Raw genomic sequence first — 19,401 nt, 5'->3', positions numbered from 1 at the left:
TGAGTTCAAGACCAGCCTGCTCTACAAGAGCTAGTTCCAGGACAGGCTCCAAAACCACAGAGAAACCCTGTCTCGAAAAATCAAAAGAGAGAGAGAGAGCTAGCGCCATCAAGCCTTAATCACTACGACAATGTGGGTATGGTTTACAGCCTTTGGCATCATGTCCCGTCTGATCCAACATTGCACAGCAGGCCCTTCTGCCATGGGTAATGCCTTCTACTTCCCTTTTTGGTAATTCTAGAATGCCCTAGCCCAGAAACATCACGTGACTTGTATTCACAAATTGCTCCCCCTCTCTGATGGTCTGATGGCCTCAATGTCCTCTACTAAAAGGGATAGCTGGCAGCAAATACTCTTCTTCACAGACCTGCCTCTAAAAAGATGAGTCTAAATGAGTACAGCACTGGACAGCTTTTCTGGAGTACATGGGACGACCCTCTGGAGGGCTGTCTTTGCCACCTTGCCTTATCACACTCCTTCTCTTTCTTCCTACAACCCTTTCTTCCTCCATCTCTCTATACAAGTCACCCACAGGCCTTCTGGCAACCCATGTTTGTCGCTATAAGCTCCCATGTATACAACAAAGAAGAACCCAACAGCTGTATGTCCCACCACTGTATTGATGGCATTTCATTCTTATTGACAATCTACCAAAAACACTCCTCTGTGGTTCGTGCTTAGCTTATTTAGAGAGTATTCTCTAGCTCAAGACAAGACATGAGGTCTGGATCTCCATGTCTCTCCACATCTTATTTCCAACACTGTTACCATCGCATAAGCAAAGACTAAAAGCCCAGTTTTGATAAACACTCCCCCACTTCATGACTAATATTCCTAAGACCTTCTTCCCCTCTGGTACCCAGGACAAGCAGACATGCTGGGAACCGACAGTGGAGTTGTGCTCTGAGAGAACAACAGCATCTCAACAACAAGTGAGGTAAAGAACATGGTTGATTCACTCAACAACCAAAACAGTCTCGATGTGCTAGGCACTTCAAAACTTGGTGATCCCATGATAGTCCTCAGATGGGGCAGCTTCATAAAACCCAGTAGTCTCCAAGGAGGCAAGTGTCCCTAATGAATAGATACAGTTGGTCTACAGAATCTAACAGAGAAGACCTGACACTTGGGAGGCCCTGGATTGCCCCTTCCATTCCGATCAGACCTACAGTCCAGCAAGTCTTAGATCCCAGAAGAGTGACACTTGGCCACTTGCAGATATGGGCATCTAATCCACACAGCAGGACTCCAGTACCACAGCTCATCTGACAGCCCTAAGCTCATTCCACAGCTGTGCCTGTGACAGCCTTGGGGACTCAACAGGATTCTACAAACTTAACTTCCATTAAAGCTGGCTGATATTTTACAGATATAAAGATTAGCCCCTCCCATGAGTAGCAATAGAGGCCACCAGACATGTATATTTGGGCAATGTAGAGAGGAACCGTATGTGTGACATCCACAGAAGATAATTTTTTCCTCTTTAAGATAACCTCTAATATAACTGACAAGTTTGTTTAAATTTGTTCTTTTAAAAAGTCACTTCCTTGGGAGCTGGAAAGATGGCTCAGTAGTTAAAAGCACTGGCTGCTCTTCCAGAGGACCCAGGTTCAATTCCCACCACCCACATGGAAGCTCACAACTGTCTATAACTCCAGGACCCACCACTCTCACACAGACATACACGTAAACAAAATACCAATACACATAAAAATAAAACTAAAAGAAATTTAAAAGTCACCTCCTCAACTCCTCTCCTCCTCCTTGCTATGGTCAATGCTAAGCCAACGATATACTCAAGGCCCAGCACATAGATCCCCACCCATCAGGTCCAGGCTGTCATCAGGCCTCCCTCTCCAGCTTCTCTGGCAAGTCCCTTCTCTCCTTGGAACTGGCAGTCTTAGACATAGAGCAGACACCCATCAGCGAATGCAAGAGTAGGGAAGGAAGCACAACTCAACACTGAGCTCACGCCATACTCTGCAGCTTAGCAGCTCAAAGCCCAGCGGTCAGGGGTCAGCACCACATCCAACCTGAAGGGACAGTGTTTGATCAGTGTGTTAGGAGGCAAGTGACACTGAAAGGTGGATGAGGGCAATGTGCACGTACCTGCTGCGTGTTTCTCTGGGACTGCAGGCTGGACTGGAGCCGCCGCAGCAGGGGAGCACCATTCCTAGACAGCCTTTTGAGTAACCAGTAGCTGTGGGCTCGCTCCACAAACTGCTTCTTCCGCTGAATGGCCACCTGATTCGCAATCCTATTTAATCTAAAACATGGAAAAACTCAGAGTTTAGCTTTGAAAAGCATATTTTAAGTGTGTTTGCATTTAGAAAACTAGACAGGACGTTACTTTAGTAACACTGCAGGTCTCTCCCTGAGTCTTGACACATAGTATCTATGGCCCTGTACTATGAAAACAGTTCATAACCTTCAGCTATCTGGAGATTTCATCCACCAAAATAGTCATCAGGTCAAATGTCCAAAAAGAAACACAGCTGACCAAACTTTCAACACGTTGATCCTCTGTGTGGTGTCCTATCTACAAGCAGACAGAGCAGTGTTGACCACTGTCAGCTAAGATGCTCATGGCTGGACTCCTGAGGTCACAGCCTGCTCTCACAGGTGGCACTACTGGCCCTGGTCCCACTCCTACCTGAAGCAGAGCAGCCCACCAGCTCAGGCTGGAAACACAGTCTGTTCCCAATAAATGACAACCATCTTCTGAGACACCTCATCCTTCGGGGACTAGAAATACAAAGCTGTATAAACCTCCACAGCAGGGGGCTAAACCATCAAGCCTTTGAAGGCCAGCCAGAGTGCTTCTCTGTTCCTTCCCACCATTACTTTGGAAGAGCTCAGTGCGCCTCACAAGAGCACTGGAAAACAATCTCCACCAAACTCACGATTTCAACAGTACAAAATTACAAAAGGCCACAAGGTGTTCCTTCATTGTGCATTATACAACAAAATTTTAGAACTGATATTAAAAGCTTCTAAGTTCATTTTAAAAATAAAAAAAAAAAGAATCAAATTAAGTTTTACAGAACAATCAAGGACCACTACTACCAGGTAGAAACCCAGATCTGCAAAGCTGGCTTCCTCTTGAGAATGCTGCAAATCCAGAGGCTGCAATCTCCTGCCAGAGCTCTGCTAGCTCTACTACCCCCTACAGCTCTGCATGTTCAGTAGGGGTGGGTCTGGCACCAAGACCATGCATAAAGCCTATCTCCAATGACAAACCCACCAAAAGACACTCAGATGAAGAGAAAAAAGCACAACAGAAGGCAAGTGACAGACACCTGAAGATGTACCAAAGTCCACAAGAAACTATGTCCATGGGTCAGGCAGGCCTGGTCACTTCGTAAGCAGCTTTTCTGGGTAGTTTTTGTTTTCACCACTTGGACTGAGGCATAACATCTATATAGTATACTATATAAATTCCAGCAACATGTAAAGGACAGAGGGCTTTAACATGGAAATAATGTTAAATATTACACTTAGAGTTATACATGAGGCAGTACATATACAAAATTTTTTTTCGTGGGGGGAGGGCAGTTGTTTTTCAAGATGGTTTCTCTGTGTAGTCCTGGCTGTCCTGGAACGCACTCTGTAGACCAGGCTGGCTTTGAACTCAGAGATCCACCAGCCTCTACCTCCAAGTGCTGGGATTAAAGGTGTGTGCACCACCACCATCCAGCTCAGGGACAAGAAATTTTTTTTAACAATTAAAAACCCCAAAAAAATGCTGGTTAGAAATTTGTTTTAATAAAGAAAGACTCCAATCTCATTTTAAAAAAAAAATCCAGCCAGGCATTGGTGGCGCACACCTTTAATCCTAGCACTAGCATTTGGGAGATACAGGTGAGAGGTTCTCTGTGAATTTGAGGTCAGCCTGGTCTACCGAGTGAGTGCCAGGACAGGCTCCAAAGCTACACAGAGAAACCCTGTCTCAAGAAAAAATAAAATTAAAAAAATAAAAATAAAAATCCATTCTTTCTCTAGTGCAAAAATTTGGAAAAATGTGAACAGTTTGCAGGTTGTAAACAAAACTGTTAAATACATAAAAATATACTGAAAAAGTGCCCTACAGGTATGCATGCAAACACCATCTGCAGAGCCTGCCTCACCTCTGGCGAGCAACCATGTGCCTTGGAAAAAAAGATGGGCAAAAGGCACAGTACTATAAGCCCACCAGAAACAGACCAGTCAAAAGCAAGTATGTCTACTTCTTCATCCCACACTCATTAAGTTCCTCCGAGGCCAACTAACTACTAATTCAGAGAAAGCACAAGGGAGAAGAACAGGCCATCAAACAAGTCAGGCATGAGACCCACAGCACACAGGAACCTAGAAGAAGACATGACCAAATGGACCCCTAGAAGGAAAGAGGTGCTACTCCACTATAATTTGTCCCAGATCTCTGGTGTGATACTGGTACCCAAAAGGGAGACCTAAGGCTAACCACTCCCTGTGCTTTGGCTTCCTATCTTACCATGTCATTTCTACTTCCCACACATGCCCCTGCCATGATGCCATTGCTCTGATGTGATTCGGCCAGAGAATAAGTTGATGTGATGCCCAATCTTGCCCTTTCAGCTCCCCAAACTGTGATCTCAAAAACTTTTCTTAACAGAGTACCCAACCTTGTCTATTTAGTTTTTATAACTAAAACGAATACAGGTACTCCATCAAAGGCACAAGTAAAGCAGGATTTCTAGTGAAAAGCTCCTGAGGCGAGCCCTACAAGTCAGAGAGCACTCAGTCCCTGAAGATGGAAAGGGGCTGTGCAGGGGCTGCAATATGCAGTCTCACGTGACACAGAGTAGTCACAAAAGCGTTTACTTATTAACCACACATCTGATCTGTGAACTTTTTGACATTGTAGTCTTATTTAAAAACTTTAAATGTTGGCAAGAATACACTCAAAGAGTGCCTCAAGCCTTCCTGAATATAGCTAATAAACAAGAAAAGATGCAAGAGAAAAATCTCAGTAGACCCATTTTTGCTGAAAAGTTTGAAGAGAATGTTTGCAAAATGAAGATGGCAAGAGACTCACATACCCTAACCTTTGGAGGAGTAGGTTTTGCCCACTTTTAGCTAGAAAAATCCTGGCCCTAAAGTGGAAGTCAGCTGATGACAACGAGCTTGAGACTTCTAAGGAGGCTGTTTTTATATAGTCTACTCATAGCTGTGACCAGGATTTCTAGCACCTTAGTCAATAAAAGCAAAAACCAGGAAGAAAGCAGGGCATGTAGACACACCTGTCATCTAGCTCTCAAGACTCTGAGGCAGAAGGATGGAGAGCCTGAGGTCAGCCCAGGCTACACACAAAGACTATCTCAAAAAGTAAAAATGAAAACAGCAAGAGAATTAAGTTAAATTAATCTCATTCTAACACTAATAGTCATCCATGGAAATAACTAATCTTTTAAAGCTACACTGACACCAGTCATGGTGGCACACCCCTTTAGCCCCAGCACTCAGGAGGCAGAAGCAGACAGATTTCTGAGTTCGAGGCCAGCATGGTCTACAGTGAGTTGCAGAACAGCTGGGATACATAGTGAGACTGGTTTTTGTTTAGTTTGCTTTTTTAAAGTCCTACATAAACAGCAGAGCAGGTTGTATAGCATCAATTAGTCCCCTCTGGCCAGCTCAACAGGCAGGCTGCAACTGTGTCTGGATAAAGAGCAGAAAGATCAGAAAGCCCACCCAAACAGTTATTTTCAGACATTGTTCACAAAGATAATATTAAGATTTACAATGTATCAGGGGTTTAGAAGGCTTAGAAGTTAAGACTGCTGGCTATTCTTCCACAGTTCAATTCCCTGAGTTCAATTCCCAGCAACCACATGGTAGCTCACAACCATCAGTAATAAGATCTGGTGCCTTCTCCAGGTCTGGCCTGCAGACATACATGCAGACAGAATACTGTATTCATAACAAATAAATAAATCTTTTTTTAAAATTGTAAAAAAAGAGATTTACAATATATCAATATAAAACAAAAATTCCTGAATCTTTGCAAAGTCACAAAATACTTGTGCTACTTTTGCCTTTGTTTTTCAGGGTGGGGGTATTGTTGTTTTGAGATAGGACCTCCCTGGCCCCTCTCATTAGTCAAGTATGGTGGTACACACCTTTAATTCCAGGACAGCCAGAGCTATGTAGATACCTTGTCTCAAAAAAAACAAAAAACAAAAAACAAAAGGCAGGCTAGAGATGGCTCAATGGTTTAGAGCACTGGCTGCTTTTCCAAAGGACCTGGGTTCAGTCAGTTCCCAGCACCTACAAGGCAGCTCAAAACTGTCTTTAACTTCAGTTCTAGGGGTTCCCAAGAATGCACATAAAATAAAATTTAAAACAAAAACCCTATGTGAATAATGAGGTAGTCCCTACCAGTATTCATATAGAACACTGCTATAATGGGGACAGCCATGTAGTCATGGGGACAGTCAGCAGAAAGCCCCAAATATTATATGAGTTACCACTCTACTCCACTCAGCAACGCTGTGGAGCTGGACCAAGAACACAAGTCAGTAACCGTGGGGTTGTGAGGCCACAGGAAGGCCAACAGCAGATCCACCAGCAGTATGGAGGGAGTAGGCACTTAGGCTCTCTCCCATCATCCTCAACAAACAATTTTAGGACCCCAAGGCTCCTGCAGGAAACAGAAAAACTCTCTGACCTATAGGATGAGATGATTTTAAGTCTGACCCAAAAGGCACGGTCCACACAGAAAAGGACTGACCCAGAGGCCAAAACTCACTTCATCAAAAACTATAAATCTACAGTTATAAGAATCTTTTTTTTGTTTGTTTGTTTTTCAAGACAAGGTTTCCTTGTAGTTTTAGAGCCTGTCCTGGGACTAGCTCTTGTAGACCAGGCTGGCCTCGAACTCACAGAGACTCCTGCCTCTGCCTCTGCTTCCTGTGTGCTGGGATTAAAGGCCTGCACCACCATTGCCCGGTCAGTTATAAGAATCTTTATCCACTGCAGGTCATGGACAGAGTCACATGGCTGGAACTTGTTTCTAACAAGAAAAAGGGAGACACAAGCAAGGGAGAACTGGCCAGTCGCAAGAACTTTTGAATTATGTTGCTGAACAAATGGGTTCTCTGAACTTTTTAAAGCTTTTATTCTTTTCTTTTTCTTTCTTTTTTTTTTTTTTTTGTAAATCATAGCTATCACTAAAAATGAGTGAGAGCTACAATGATTAGTGCTTGCTGACTCAGTACAGGGAGGGGCAAGCAAGTTCAAGAGATAGCAGGACACATATGTAAACCGCAGAGAGGGGTATTAGATAGGATAACCCGCTTACACCCACCTATACTGTAACAACTGTGGCAACATACATCCACCCAAAATCCATATCCAGACTGCTCCTTCAAAGGTTCAATACCGTACAGCCCCTTATCATCAAGGAATGGCTTCCTACATGCTGCAGGGCCACTGGAGATGGCAGTACAAAGCATGCAGGTGGAGGGGGATAGCTGCATAAAAGTTTAAATAATGCACTCCAGGAGTGTGTGTACACGCGCACATACGTGCATGCTTGAGTGCGAGACGGAACCAACCACCCCAGATGTATGTGAATACTATTAGAAGAATAAGAACAGGGACTGCAGGGCTCCAAAGGTGACCCTGTCTCTGCTACACCTGATAATTCAAATTATGTTAGTCTTTGGGTTTTTTCCTTATTTAGAATTTTCTAGGCAAAAGTCATGAGAAGTGGGGAAATGACACTTCTACCTATGTACGTGCACAGATCCAGACTCTCTGCAGATGTTCCACACAACTCATTTCTGGAGAGTGAATCTGTAAAATCAGCCCAGCATTTCCCACACATCCTCAACTTTATAACGAACTCCACTCATGTTCACCACAGCTCCATGGTCAGACTAGCAAGAGTCTCTCACCTTATAGCATCAACAAACAGAATTTTAAAGTCATGAAAAAAAAGAAGTATTATTTTAAAGTCTTGGTTTTTGCCTCCAAGGATCTCTAGGCATAAAGCACTGAACACCTTCTGGTCAACAGATGGCCATGTGAAGCCTGGACTGCCAAGACCACAACCGTGACAGTCACGAGAGAGAGCTGGCAAGTTGGGCATCCTCATGGCTGCCTATAACAAGACACTCACCACAAAGAAATGACCGGCAGCCAAGATCTCAGAGGTGACAGCTCAACTGTGGCCGAGACCAATTTTATTATAAATGCTATCAAATGGTTGACCCCTCACCCCATGAGATAGTGAGAAGTGGCTCCTCTCAGACCTTCCAGGACCCCTCACAATGCCCATGTAGGGAAACTTCCCAGCCTACCCAGGTCACTGACAAACCAGTACAAAAGGAGGAAAACAGAAGCACCACGGAGAAGGAAGACACAGATGACCTGAGGATGAATACTTACTCTACCATCAAAGGAAAGACTGGCCAAACAGAAACAACCCTCAGTCTGGAATTGTTTTCAAGCCTCACCACAGATGTCAGACTACACACCAGGAAACAATACTCTTCCCAAATAGCATGATAAAAAAGACCAACAACTGAGCCAGAGAGATGGCTCAGCGGTTAAGAGCACTGCCTGTTCTTCCAAAGGTCCTGAGTTGAATTCCCAGCAACTATATGATGGCTTACAGCCACCTATAATGAGACCTGAAGCCCTCTTCTGGCCTGTAGACATACATGCCAGAAGAACACTACTTTTAAAAAATAAAAACATCACCCACAGAGAATATGTAGGCTCCATGTACCTGTGGGCAGCAACCCCTTTGGCACACCCCTACTTCCAAAAATATTTACATTACAACTCATAACAGTAGCAAAATTACAGTTATGAAGTAGCAAAAACGTTATGGCTGGGGGTCCCCACAACATGAGAAACTGTTAAAGGATAGCAGCACTAGGAAGGCTGAGAACCACTGCTCTACACAACCACAGGAGGAAAACTTAATCCACATTCAAGCACAACTTCAGTGAACCAGAAGGCAATACCAGACAAACTCACAAAGAACATTTTTCCAGGTAGCACAGAAGACAAAGACTGAAAATATCCAAACCCAGGAAGACTGAAGAGACTCAACAGTCACAGCACAGCAGCTGAATGGGTTTTGATACAGCTACACACCCCAGCCCTGTGTCCACAGGACACTGCCCAGAGTCTCACCTGCCTACCTTCAGGCTCTCTGACTCCTTACCTTCCAGCTGGCCCAATGATCTGACACCTCAGAAAACAGTTATCAGAATGGTCTTCCTATGACTTGGAGGGTTTGAGGCAGGCAGGGTTAGGTGCATGGAGCAACAGTCAGGCACTGAGACTACCTCTAGAAGGTGGATGCATACAGGACTTAGACATTGTGTCCTTCCCCATTGCAAAGACATAATTTAAAACCTATATCCAGGCCGGGCGATGGTGGCGCACGCCTTTAATCCCAGCACTGGGGAGGCAGAGGCAGGCGGATCTCTGTGAGTTCGAGACCAGCCTGGTCTACAGAGCTAGTTCCACCAGGACAGGCTCCAAAAAGCCATAGAGAAACCCTGTCTCGAAAAAACAAAAAAAAACAAAAAACAAAAAACAAAAAAACTATATCCAGAAGGGTACCTGACCATGCCAAGGGATGTAAGTCTCCACAATCCATGTATACGGATGTATACAGTTCACAGCAGAACACTAGCAATAAGTAACTAGGTGAACTAATGGAGGTCTTTTTTGTTCCGTTTGTTTGTTTGTTTGTTTGTTTGTTTTGAAAATTTGAAACAGTCAAACTTGGGTGTCCTGCTGACCTCAGGGTCCCTTCCCTTGGGCAGCTCTGGTACCAAGTACTCAAACTGAACAGCAACAGTAGTGAGACAGCAGGAATAATTTATTGCCCCCAGCAATAAACTTCTAAAATAAATATCTACCTCTATTTCTACAAAGTAACTATGATGACAATTAAAAGGAGGAGAAAATCAGCCACACTGGAGATGCCCCCTCAGATGAGTGCCCAGAGACAAAACACCCAGGCCCACTAGGGAATGGTGTCCAGATGGTGGGAACAGAGTCAGTAAGATGGGTGGCCTGTACACACAGATCTCAGATCAATAATGGCACAGCTTTACAAGGGCAAGCTAATGTAACACATCAGAAGGCATGCTGCTGCTGACAGCGTCTAATGAGTAGACAGACCCACTGTTCCCCTAGACTGATTTGGCTCTTTCCACTTGCCAGGTACCAGGGTGGGCACCCTGCCTTCCACACCGTAGTATGTCATTTTGTACTTTTCAGTTGGTTTCTTTCATGCTTCTTCCCCAGTATCACTATTGTAGATGCATCTGCCTGCTTTCCAAGGTCCTCCCACAGCAGCAAACACCCCTATGTTGTTCTCAGTACATGCAGGGTAAGGCTTCCACCTGGGAGGGATGGGGCCAACCTGTGGCAGATGGAAATGTTTATCAAACACAGATGCTCTTTGCCATAATAGGGCTACATGCTGATAACCTCACACCAACAAGTCAAGAGTTCATTTCTTGCATCTCTCCTACCAAACAGCCTAGTTAAGCAATAGTTTCCCACCAAGAGTTCTAGCTCATTCTCTTTGTGCCACTCACGAAGCTGTGGCTCACATCAGTGCGCCGCCAGCACCTCCATAGTCTACAACACATATTGCTAGCCCGAAAAGGGCAAAGCTCCAAGTGTGTTTTGTACTGAATGCATAGAATGACACGGTAACTCAGTCAAGCAGGCTGCTACACCCCTTCAGTTCCAGTTCTCAGGATGCAGAGGCTGGTGGATTGCAATGAGTTTAAGGCTAGTCTAATCTACATAGTGAGTTCCAGGACAGCCAAAGCTACGTAGTAAGACCATCTCAAAAATTTAAAAAAAAGAAAGAAAAGAAAAGAAAAAGTCGGGTGTAGTGGTACACACACCTTTAATACCAGCACTCCATAAACAGAGGTAGGAGGATCTTTGTGAGTTCAAAGCCAGACTGATCTATAGAGCAAGTTCCAGGAGAGCCAGGACAACACAGAGAAACCCTGTCTCAGGGGAAGAAAAAAAAGGTAAATCAAATCTAAAGTCAGGGACTAGCTATATAATTAACTGCCAGAAGTATGGAGGAGGAAAAAGGTACAAATCCTAATAGAATTCAATACTATACTCAAAAGCAAGAGCTACTCTATCCAATGAAACCCGTAAGTGTTCATATTCCATTTTTGTCTTTTTCCCAAAGTCAGATCAAAAACTGCCAATATGAATACCACCAAAGAAAAGGAGCCCCAGTCTCAACTCACTACTCCGGCATCTTCTGTACTGAATAAAATGCACAGCAATTATCCAAGTGGCTAGAGGCTCTAAGTCCCAAGCCAGATCTAGGCAGACAACAGCCACACCCACTAGCAGTCACTCTCCTGGAAATAAAAAGTACGGCCCTGCATAGCCAAGGCAAGAAAATTAGTAGGCTTAATACTGCAGGGAACTTGTAGCTCAGGACTCCAAGCTTCCGTCTTCAACCTTCCCCAAACTTAAACACTTATGTTCTTCAAAACTTTTTCTCTACAGGGGTCTCTTGATGTAATCCTGGCTGTCCGGGAGCTCACTATGTACAGCAGGCTAGCCCTGAACTCAGAGATCCACCTGTCTCTGCTTCCCAAGGGTTGGTATTTAAGGTGTGCACCATCTCATCCAGCACTGCCCTCAGTCTATTGGTTACAGTTAGTGCAAAGATGTCCAATCAAAGAGTCACAGAAAGTTTCTAAATAAGTGGGCAAAGTCAAGACTATCTGTATCTGATCTCTAAAGTTTATGGCTTAAATAAATCAAAAGCAATCTTTATGGTTTACAAATGCCAATTAATAAAAATATGAATAACTAGAAATACACTTTTTTAAAGTTCTCCTCAAACAACTGTCCCTCCCTCTTCAGGTGAGACCTGCCTGCATCCTGAACAAGCCTAGAATGTCACATGACAGACACTCTAGTTGACAGACTAAACTCTGAAAAGCAGCAGCCCTCTGTCTCCAGCTACACCCTACATTGTGCACACGCTCTGTCCTTTATGCCCTCCCCCTGCCCCCAGAGGCAAGTCCATTCCCATGTAACCAGCAGACTGAGGGTAGTGGGAACTTGTCCAGGGACATGGTAGTCAAAGATATCAGAATTCCCTGGAGACTGGAGCAATACAAACTCTTTTAAGTTCGTCAGAACAAACTTCTGGTTCAGGTACTTTTATCTCTATTCAAAGCTGACTTAAGTTTGTTCCTAAATTAAGGGGAAAGGGGGGGGTGGAGAAATGGTTATGTAGTTAAAGCACTTGTTTCTCGTGCAAAGGATGTGAGTTCAATTCCCAGCACCCCCACATACCGACTCACAAAAAAACACCCATAACTCCAGTTCCAGGGGATCTGAAGCCCTCTTCTGACTTTGGCAGGAACCAATCATACACATGGTGTACTTAAATACACGCAGTCTAAACATTCATACACACAGGGGAATAAATCTTAAAGCAGCAGCAGCAGTAGCCAAGTAAGCATGCTGGCTTACACCTGTAATCCCAGTATTCAAGAGGCTGAAGCTGTGAGTTTGAGACCTGTCTGGGATACATAGTGAGTTTGAGGCAAGCCTGGTCTACATAGTGAGATCCATCTCCAAACAAAATAAGACAAGACAGGGCAGGACAGGACATGGTCAGCACCTAACAAACTGAAGCAAGAGACTCACAAGTATGAGGCCAACCCAGCATGCTTAGTAAGTCCCAGGTGATCCTGGAACAGATAAGACTTTGTCTGGGAGAGAGCATAAGCTGGGTGCACCTCTTACCTGCTGAACTCTACAATAGACCCTGAGGTATTTAAAGCTTCAAGTTCTTTCCTCAACGGTTCTGGCTACAGACGGCCAAAGAGCCTTTGTTCTCACCTGCAGATCCTCCTTCCCACAGTCCCACCCGTCTGGCAGCTCTCATGTTCCAAACCTGAACATCAGGAACCACAGGTACAAGGATTGCACCCATCACCTCAAACAGGTAATATCTGGAGCTGACCAGAGAAGTACTGATAGACTGTTGTTTCATTTACTTCAGTTTTGGTAAAACTCAACTTTTTCATGGCTCTTGATATAACCCTATCCTTTCTGCCTCAGAAGCAGAAATCCCAGTTAAACTATCTTTGAAGTCAGGCTGAAAATTTTACCAATACAGGCACGCTGGTTTTCACAGGGTCTGGTCTGAGCACCGGGTTATGCACTCTATTCATTTTTGATTCACTGACTGTAAGAAGGAGGTATAACTCTACAATAACACAGCATTTACAAAAACTGTTTTAAACTCTAATACAAAGACAGTGCTGGTTACTTTTATGTTAAAACTGTGCTCCCAACTCAGCCAGTAAACTCACGGTGGCACCATAGTGCCCAACTCCAATGTATGACACAAGCTACTAAGAATGAGCAACTTCTTCAAGTCAAACATTAAGGAAAAAAAAACTAATGATCACTGTGTTAAAGACAGCCTCAGCCCTTTAACAATAAGAATATTTTGAAAGTCTACAGTCCACTCGTTTGCCAAGTACCTGTTTTTACAAAGCAGTACTGTCACCAATACCCAGGTAAGCTGCTTCCGAGCAGCTGTCTGCTTCTGATGAACATCACCATCTCAGGGCTTTACATACCTGACCAAACTAAAAGTCCATACCCTTCACAGAAAATTACTTCCTCCAGGCTCAGGGACAGGGTTCAAATGGGTGCTATGATATGAAAAAGAACATTCTTCCTTTTACATAATGAAACAAAAAAGGCAAGCCAAGGAGTACAGAAGACACAGGGATTGAGGGCAGATCAGGGCAGACTGAGGGGGATTTGAAGCAGTCCCTAAGTAGCATAGAAGGGCACAGCAGGACTCCTATCACCAGGAACACAGACTGTGGGCCGTCACACAGTCGCCCTTCTGTAGATCAGGCAACAGTTTTACTACTGAAGACATCAGCAGCAAAAGAAGAAAGAAGTCAGGTGTGGTGGTGAGCACCTTTACCCCACACTTGGGAGCTGGAGACAGAAGATCCCTGTGAGCCCAAGACTAGCAGGAAGACCATCATCTCCCTGCTAACAGCAGCTCCCAGTCTGGGCTCAGCTCACGGGGCACCTTGCAGAGGATGGCGGTTCACTTTTTCAGCCACATGCTTTTCTTTCACTTTTTTACAAGGTCCCAAAATCTGGCAGTAAGCGAGCTTAAACATGTTACACAGATGGGAAGAAAACCTAGGATGCTATGAAATCCAGAAGCCAGGGCAGAGTGAATACCAGTGTGGCTGTGGCTCCTATAACCATGCCTACCTTATACTCCAAGGCTGCTTAGTCACAAAGAATTGTAAACTGTCCCAATCTATAACTTCTCTTACATTTTTGCCCACTGGAAAGTAGCAAACGAATGGAGACTTGGCTTAAGAAACGACTCTCAGAAGGTACAACAGACAAATGGAGGGCTTCCTGCAGCCCTGATCTGTGTCCTCCATCAAGTCTGTCAATCCAGGCTCATCTGCACCCAAGTTCAGATGCACTTACCTCTGAGGGGGAATATACGGAGCACACACGGTCGGCAGAACCGCACAGGGCTCAGCCACTGCTTTCTTAGCCTTTTTTGCTTTTTTCCTGACCTTGGATGTAGACCTGACCGTTTTGACTGAACTTTCTTTTCGACAGACACCATTTTTCATTTCAACATCTCCATAAATGTTCAGAGGCCTCCGGGTACAGCCTGGAGGTGTGTGGACGTCACAATAAGCAGTCTTTCTGACAGAGAATGTGGTGCTGCCTCCAGTCAGCTCCTTCACAGGCTCCATCTTCATGTACAAGCCAGCCTTCTGAGCACATGTCACATGGAATGCTGTGTAGCAATTTGCTTTGTGGCACTGAATGCAGGCACCCACGCCTTTCTGCTTACAGAGGTAGCATGTCAGTTTCCACCGAGCAGGAGGTATGTTCCTCACACCATCGATGGGTTCAATGAATACCGTGTTGGCAAAGCCAACCTCTGGGATCCACAGGGCACATACCACATGGCCCCAGCGGTCATCGTCTGTCTTTTTGAAGGCACCACCCTTATTCGGGCACAGCACGCAATCCGCAGGGCGGGCCCGAGACTGCAGGCAGTGGCGGCAAAGCCACTGGCCCTCAGGGATGTAGGGCACCCCATAGCACTCCTGGTGCACAGCCAGGTTACACATGTCACAAAAGAGTATAACATTGCTGTTCTGACACTCCCCATCCATGCAGATGCAGCAAACGGCATCCTCATCAATCAAGGACTGCTGCTCACCCTGCTTCTGGTTCTCACAATATGACTCCTTCTCAAAGCGATCCATTAGGAACTCAAACATATTCTGCGACACAGCTGAGACACAGTCACCCTTCCTCTTCTCATTGATGATCTCTAACCAGGCATAATCTTCCTCATCCATGTCATACTCTACCTCATTGTCCAGCTCCTCAGCTGACTTCTCAATGAATTTGTAGTACACAGGGGGCCTCCTGGGTGCAGATGGAGGACTATACTCCACAATCCGCACCTTGGGCTCAGGAAGGGCACTGGCTGAAGCTGGTGTGCCATGGGTGCTGGGGAGGGCTTCATTTTTCTTTTTAACTCTGTTGTTTTTGTGACGCTTAGTTCTTAAGCAAACAGGCGGCCTCTCGCTGTTTTCTTTATTACTGTTGCATTCACTCATTTCTTGAGCAGTGAGGTCATCTTCTAGTATGATCTCCAAGGGATCAAAAATACTGATCCGATGCAAGCGTCCTTCAATTTCTATCTCCACCATCCTTTGAGCTTGTGCGTACGTTAATGTTTCTCGAGTGGGGGAGTGTTTAATACTGCACGGGGAAGAAGGATGCCTCGCTGCAGAGCCTCGATGACATCGTCCTTTCCTCCTCATTTGGCAATGATTACCTAAAATAAAGTCAATAACAAAGTTAACTCCATGCAGGATGACAAGACCAGAAAACCACAAAATATGCTTGGGTAACACTAACAAATCAACTCAACACCCCACAAATGAAGCTCGGAGCTTGAATACTTCTGAGACTTCCAAACAACTTCTCCTAGGATATTTCAATAGTGCCCATCACCACATCCAAGTAACGATACTGATGGGCACAGATGCAGAAGGGAGCAGCTCTCAGGGTTCTTGCTTAACAGCTAGGGCACAGGTGCATACTACACATAAGTCACCATTTTAGATCAAGCCAAAAGTCACCTACAAGCCGGGCAGTGGTGGTGCACACCTTTAATCCCAGCACTTGGGGGACAGAGATAGGTAGATCTCTGTGAGTTCTAGGCCAGCCTGGTCTACAGCACTAATTTCAGGACAGCTAAGGCTGTTACACAGAGAAACCCTGTCACCACCCCCCCCAAAAAAAGGAAAACAAAAGAAAAAGTTGCCTACAAAACAGCAACATGCCCTCCAGAGTTTGAGACCTTGGCCTCTTGCTCACAAGTATAGGATTGTTTTTCAGGTAGACTTCACATTACATAGATACCTGTAGCCACAAAGCAGGCATTCTCAATGGCCACCTAGACTTAACAAGCCTTTTAGCTCTCCTTTCTCTTTTCCACCACTGCCTAGCTGAGGCTCCTGTAAACCCTGTGCTGGGGGCCAGTAGCTTCCATAACTCAGTAGCATAAAGTAGTCCATTCTTCCCCAAACACGTCCTACAAACACACAGCCTTGTCAGGACTTAGAAAGGAACCCTGAACAGATCTGTTGAATATCTTTGCCCCAAGCAGTCCAATGTAGCTTCCACAGAGCCTAAGCAGTGACCACCATGGAAACTCCCATGGGCAGCATCAGCCTTTCTCTTCATTCAGGCCAGGATCTGGCTATGTGCTGGAACACATACTCTTCAAGTCAATGTAGCTGTGGGCAAGAAGTCAAAAGGCATCTCTGCTGTCTTCCTGACACACTTGAAAATGTTCATATCTTGCTCCAAAGAAAGGATGGGTTCCGACAAACCTCAAATAGCCTGCAGAATTCCCCCCATCCCAACAAATCAGAGTCCTTGTCACTGGCTCACATGCCTGAAAACTTCAGTGCAGAGAACTGTTCATTTCCAGTGTGGACAAAATCAGGGTACTGCCAGCCTACACTCCCACCTCATTGTTGAGGACTCCTTGCCTTTCAGTTTTCCCTGAGGTGACTTGGTATCTGTGTACCTTATGAGCAACATGCTCTTTCTGAACCACTAATCAAGCAGGACAAGCACATGGAGCAACAACGGCAGAGACAATTCAAACTCTTCCCTCTACACGAGCCCACTTCACTGAGATGAAGCAAAAAGACTGACTCCCAGGCATTCCAAGATGAACAACCGTCAGAGCAGTCCAGATCACAGCTCTTGAGGAAGCCTGGATTCACAACCTCATAATTATCTTATCAGTCTTCGAGAAAAACCCTCAGAGAGCAGACTTCACACTTTTAAGTCCCAAAAAGAAATCTCTACAAATCGTATATGCAGTTTTTAAGATAAATCTTACAGAATGCAGAAACCCACGTTTTGTGTGAAAATTAGATACTATCTCCCTATGAACAGGAACAAGAAGACACTGGTCAGCCAGACCCAATGCACCTGCATCTGTGGGGCCTCGAGGAACCTACTCAACCCTGGATTCTCAGGGAGCCGTCAGCAAACCCACCAGAGCCAGCCCTTGGCCACTAGCAGCATCCCTTAGGTTAGACAGATGCACATCCTAGTGTCAGCAACATATCCTGCACACAGAGAACCATGGTGCACCCACGGACACTTCACAAATCACTACCAGGACAGGGTAGAAGCAACAGCTCCTAGATTAAAGACAAACATGTAATTTTCTCCTCTACAGTAAAGTACAGCAACCAACCCTTCAAATCCCACATTCTTCTAGTGAGCACTGAAGGTCTTTAAACCACTTTTCGACAAGAACTGAACCTAATACTTAACGGCCACAGCCGCTCTGTAATTTGAAAATGTAACTGTGACCCAGGGAAAGAGGGCATTTAGCAGTACTGCTCAGTCAGGGGCCCAACAATCTCATCCGCTTCCTCGTTTTACCTATATCCGCCCAGCACTTTGACCCTCCGGCTCTGTGCAGAAACAAGCATTTCCATGAAGAGATCAGCAAAGGCAATAAGCATGCTTTCTCCAGAAATAACTGTGTTACACACATTCTAAAAAAGCTTTGCTGGCAAAAAAGAGGAAAAGACTCCATGCTCAAAATCAGCTCGGTTCATTTCCTGCCCTGGGGTTTGTAGGCAAGCTTCTTCCAGCTTCTTCTACCCCTCACTGTAAAAGCACGCACAGGAAAGAGACACACCTCTAACGGTGGTGTGACCATTCAAGGAATGAACACAGACTCAGGACAGCGCCAGACCCAGCAGGTGTTAAAAAAGTAAATAAATACCCCAACTCTGTAACTATATGTTACCAGATGACAGAAACTTTTAAAACAGTAGCAGCTGGGTGAAGGGAATGGCCTCCATTAAGGGGGCGTTTTCCTAGGTGTGTGAAAGTGTGTCACAACTGCAGTGCACGAAGAAGAGCTGTGTTTTCTGCAAATTATGCACAGGAAAGTTGCTTCTCTCCTAAAGGCCCAAGAAAAGTCGCGCACGCGCGTTCGTTTCTCAGCGTTTCCTGCACACATCCACGGAGTTTGGCGGAGCTGCGGGCTTGCTCCGGAGATAGCAGGACGCGCTCGACTTAGGAAATCTTCCGAGCCCATCCCTCTTCAAGGGAGTTTCCTGTCTTGGCAAAATAGATCGGACCTATTTGTTACATAATGCGACCCGCTCCGCACCGCCAAGGCTTCGGGCGAGGAACATAGGCAGACGCCGCGAGACCCCAGGCCTTTCGCCTCCTCCGCTGTCCGACGCCCGGCCTCGATGTGGCCCCGGCCGCTCAGACAGACAGCCGGGACGCCCAGAGCCCGCCCGGCCCGACTGCTTCCCCGCCTCCTGAGCCCCGCCGCCGGCTCCATTCTCTTGGCCGCGCCTTCCGCCCCGCGGAGGCCTCCTTCTACGCCTCTGTCTCCCCGACCCCGCCGTGGCCTCCGTGTCCCTCTCCACCCCCAGCCGGCCGCGGCCTCCGCCTCCGCGATCCCGCCGCGGTCTCGCCTCCCCGGCCTCTTCGGCAAGCCGCCGGCACCCATCTCGGCGTCCCCGGGCGCGCCGACTCACGGCGGCCCACGCCGGCCCGGCCTTCTCAGTCCTCCCCGGCCTCCGCTCCCGCCAGGCCTCACGGCCTCCGGCCTCGCCGTCCCGACTCTTCGGCCTCCCCGCCCGTGGACAATGCGGAGCCGCCACCGCGGCCGCCAAACATGGCGCCGGCGCCTCCGCCCCGGCCGACGAAGCGGGCGGCGAGCAGCGACCGTCAGACACTCACCTTCGGGGCGCCGCGGCCGCGGGAGCC

At 46.1% G+C, this 19,401-nt stretch overlaps 1 protein-coding gene across 2 annotated transcripts in view; it reads right to left on the bottom strand.

The window, feature by feature from the left end:
• The window catches only part of Brd1 (bromodomain containing 1), a 50,211-nt gene extending 30,816 nt beyond the window's left edge, over positions 1-19,395 (bottom strand). For both annotated transcript variants that reach the window (XM_013348862.1, XM_005354381.3), the window contains exons 1-3: positions 19,375-19,395; positions 14,530-15,910; positions 2,110-2,266 (exon numbers count right to left, since the gene is read on the bottom strand). In XM_013348862.1, coding sequence (XP_013204316.1) covers positions 2,110-2,266; positions 14,530-15,896 — 1,524 coding nt within the window. In that variant the 5' untranslated portion in view covers positions 15,897-15,910; positions 19,375-19,395. The remainder of the gene's footprint in view (positions 1-2,109; positions 2,267-14,529; positions 15,911-19,374) is intronic.
• Between the last annotated feature and the right edge of the window lie 6 nt (positions 19,396-19,401).

This window comes from Microtus ochrogaster, chromosome 15 (genome assembly GCF_000317375.1).
Source record: "Microtus ochrogaster isolate Prairie Vole_2 chromosome 15, MicOch1.0, whole genome shotgun sequence".
NCBI classification, from domain to species: Eukaryota; Metazoa; Chordata; class Mammalia; order Rodentia; family Cricetidae; genus Microtus; species Microtus ochrogaster.
The sequence above is the reverse complement of the archived record's forward strand: the minus strand, read 5'-3'. Positions and strand labels throughout refer to the sequence as shown.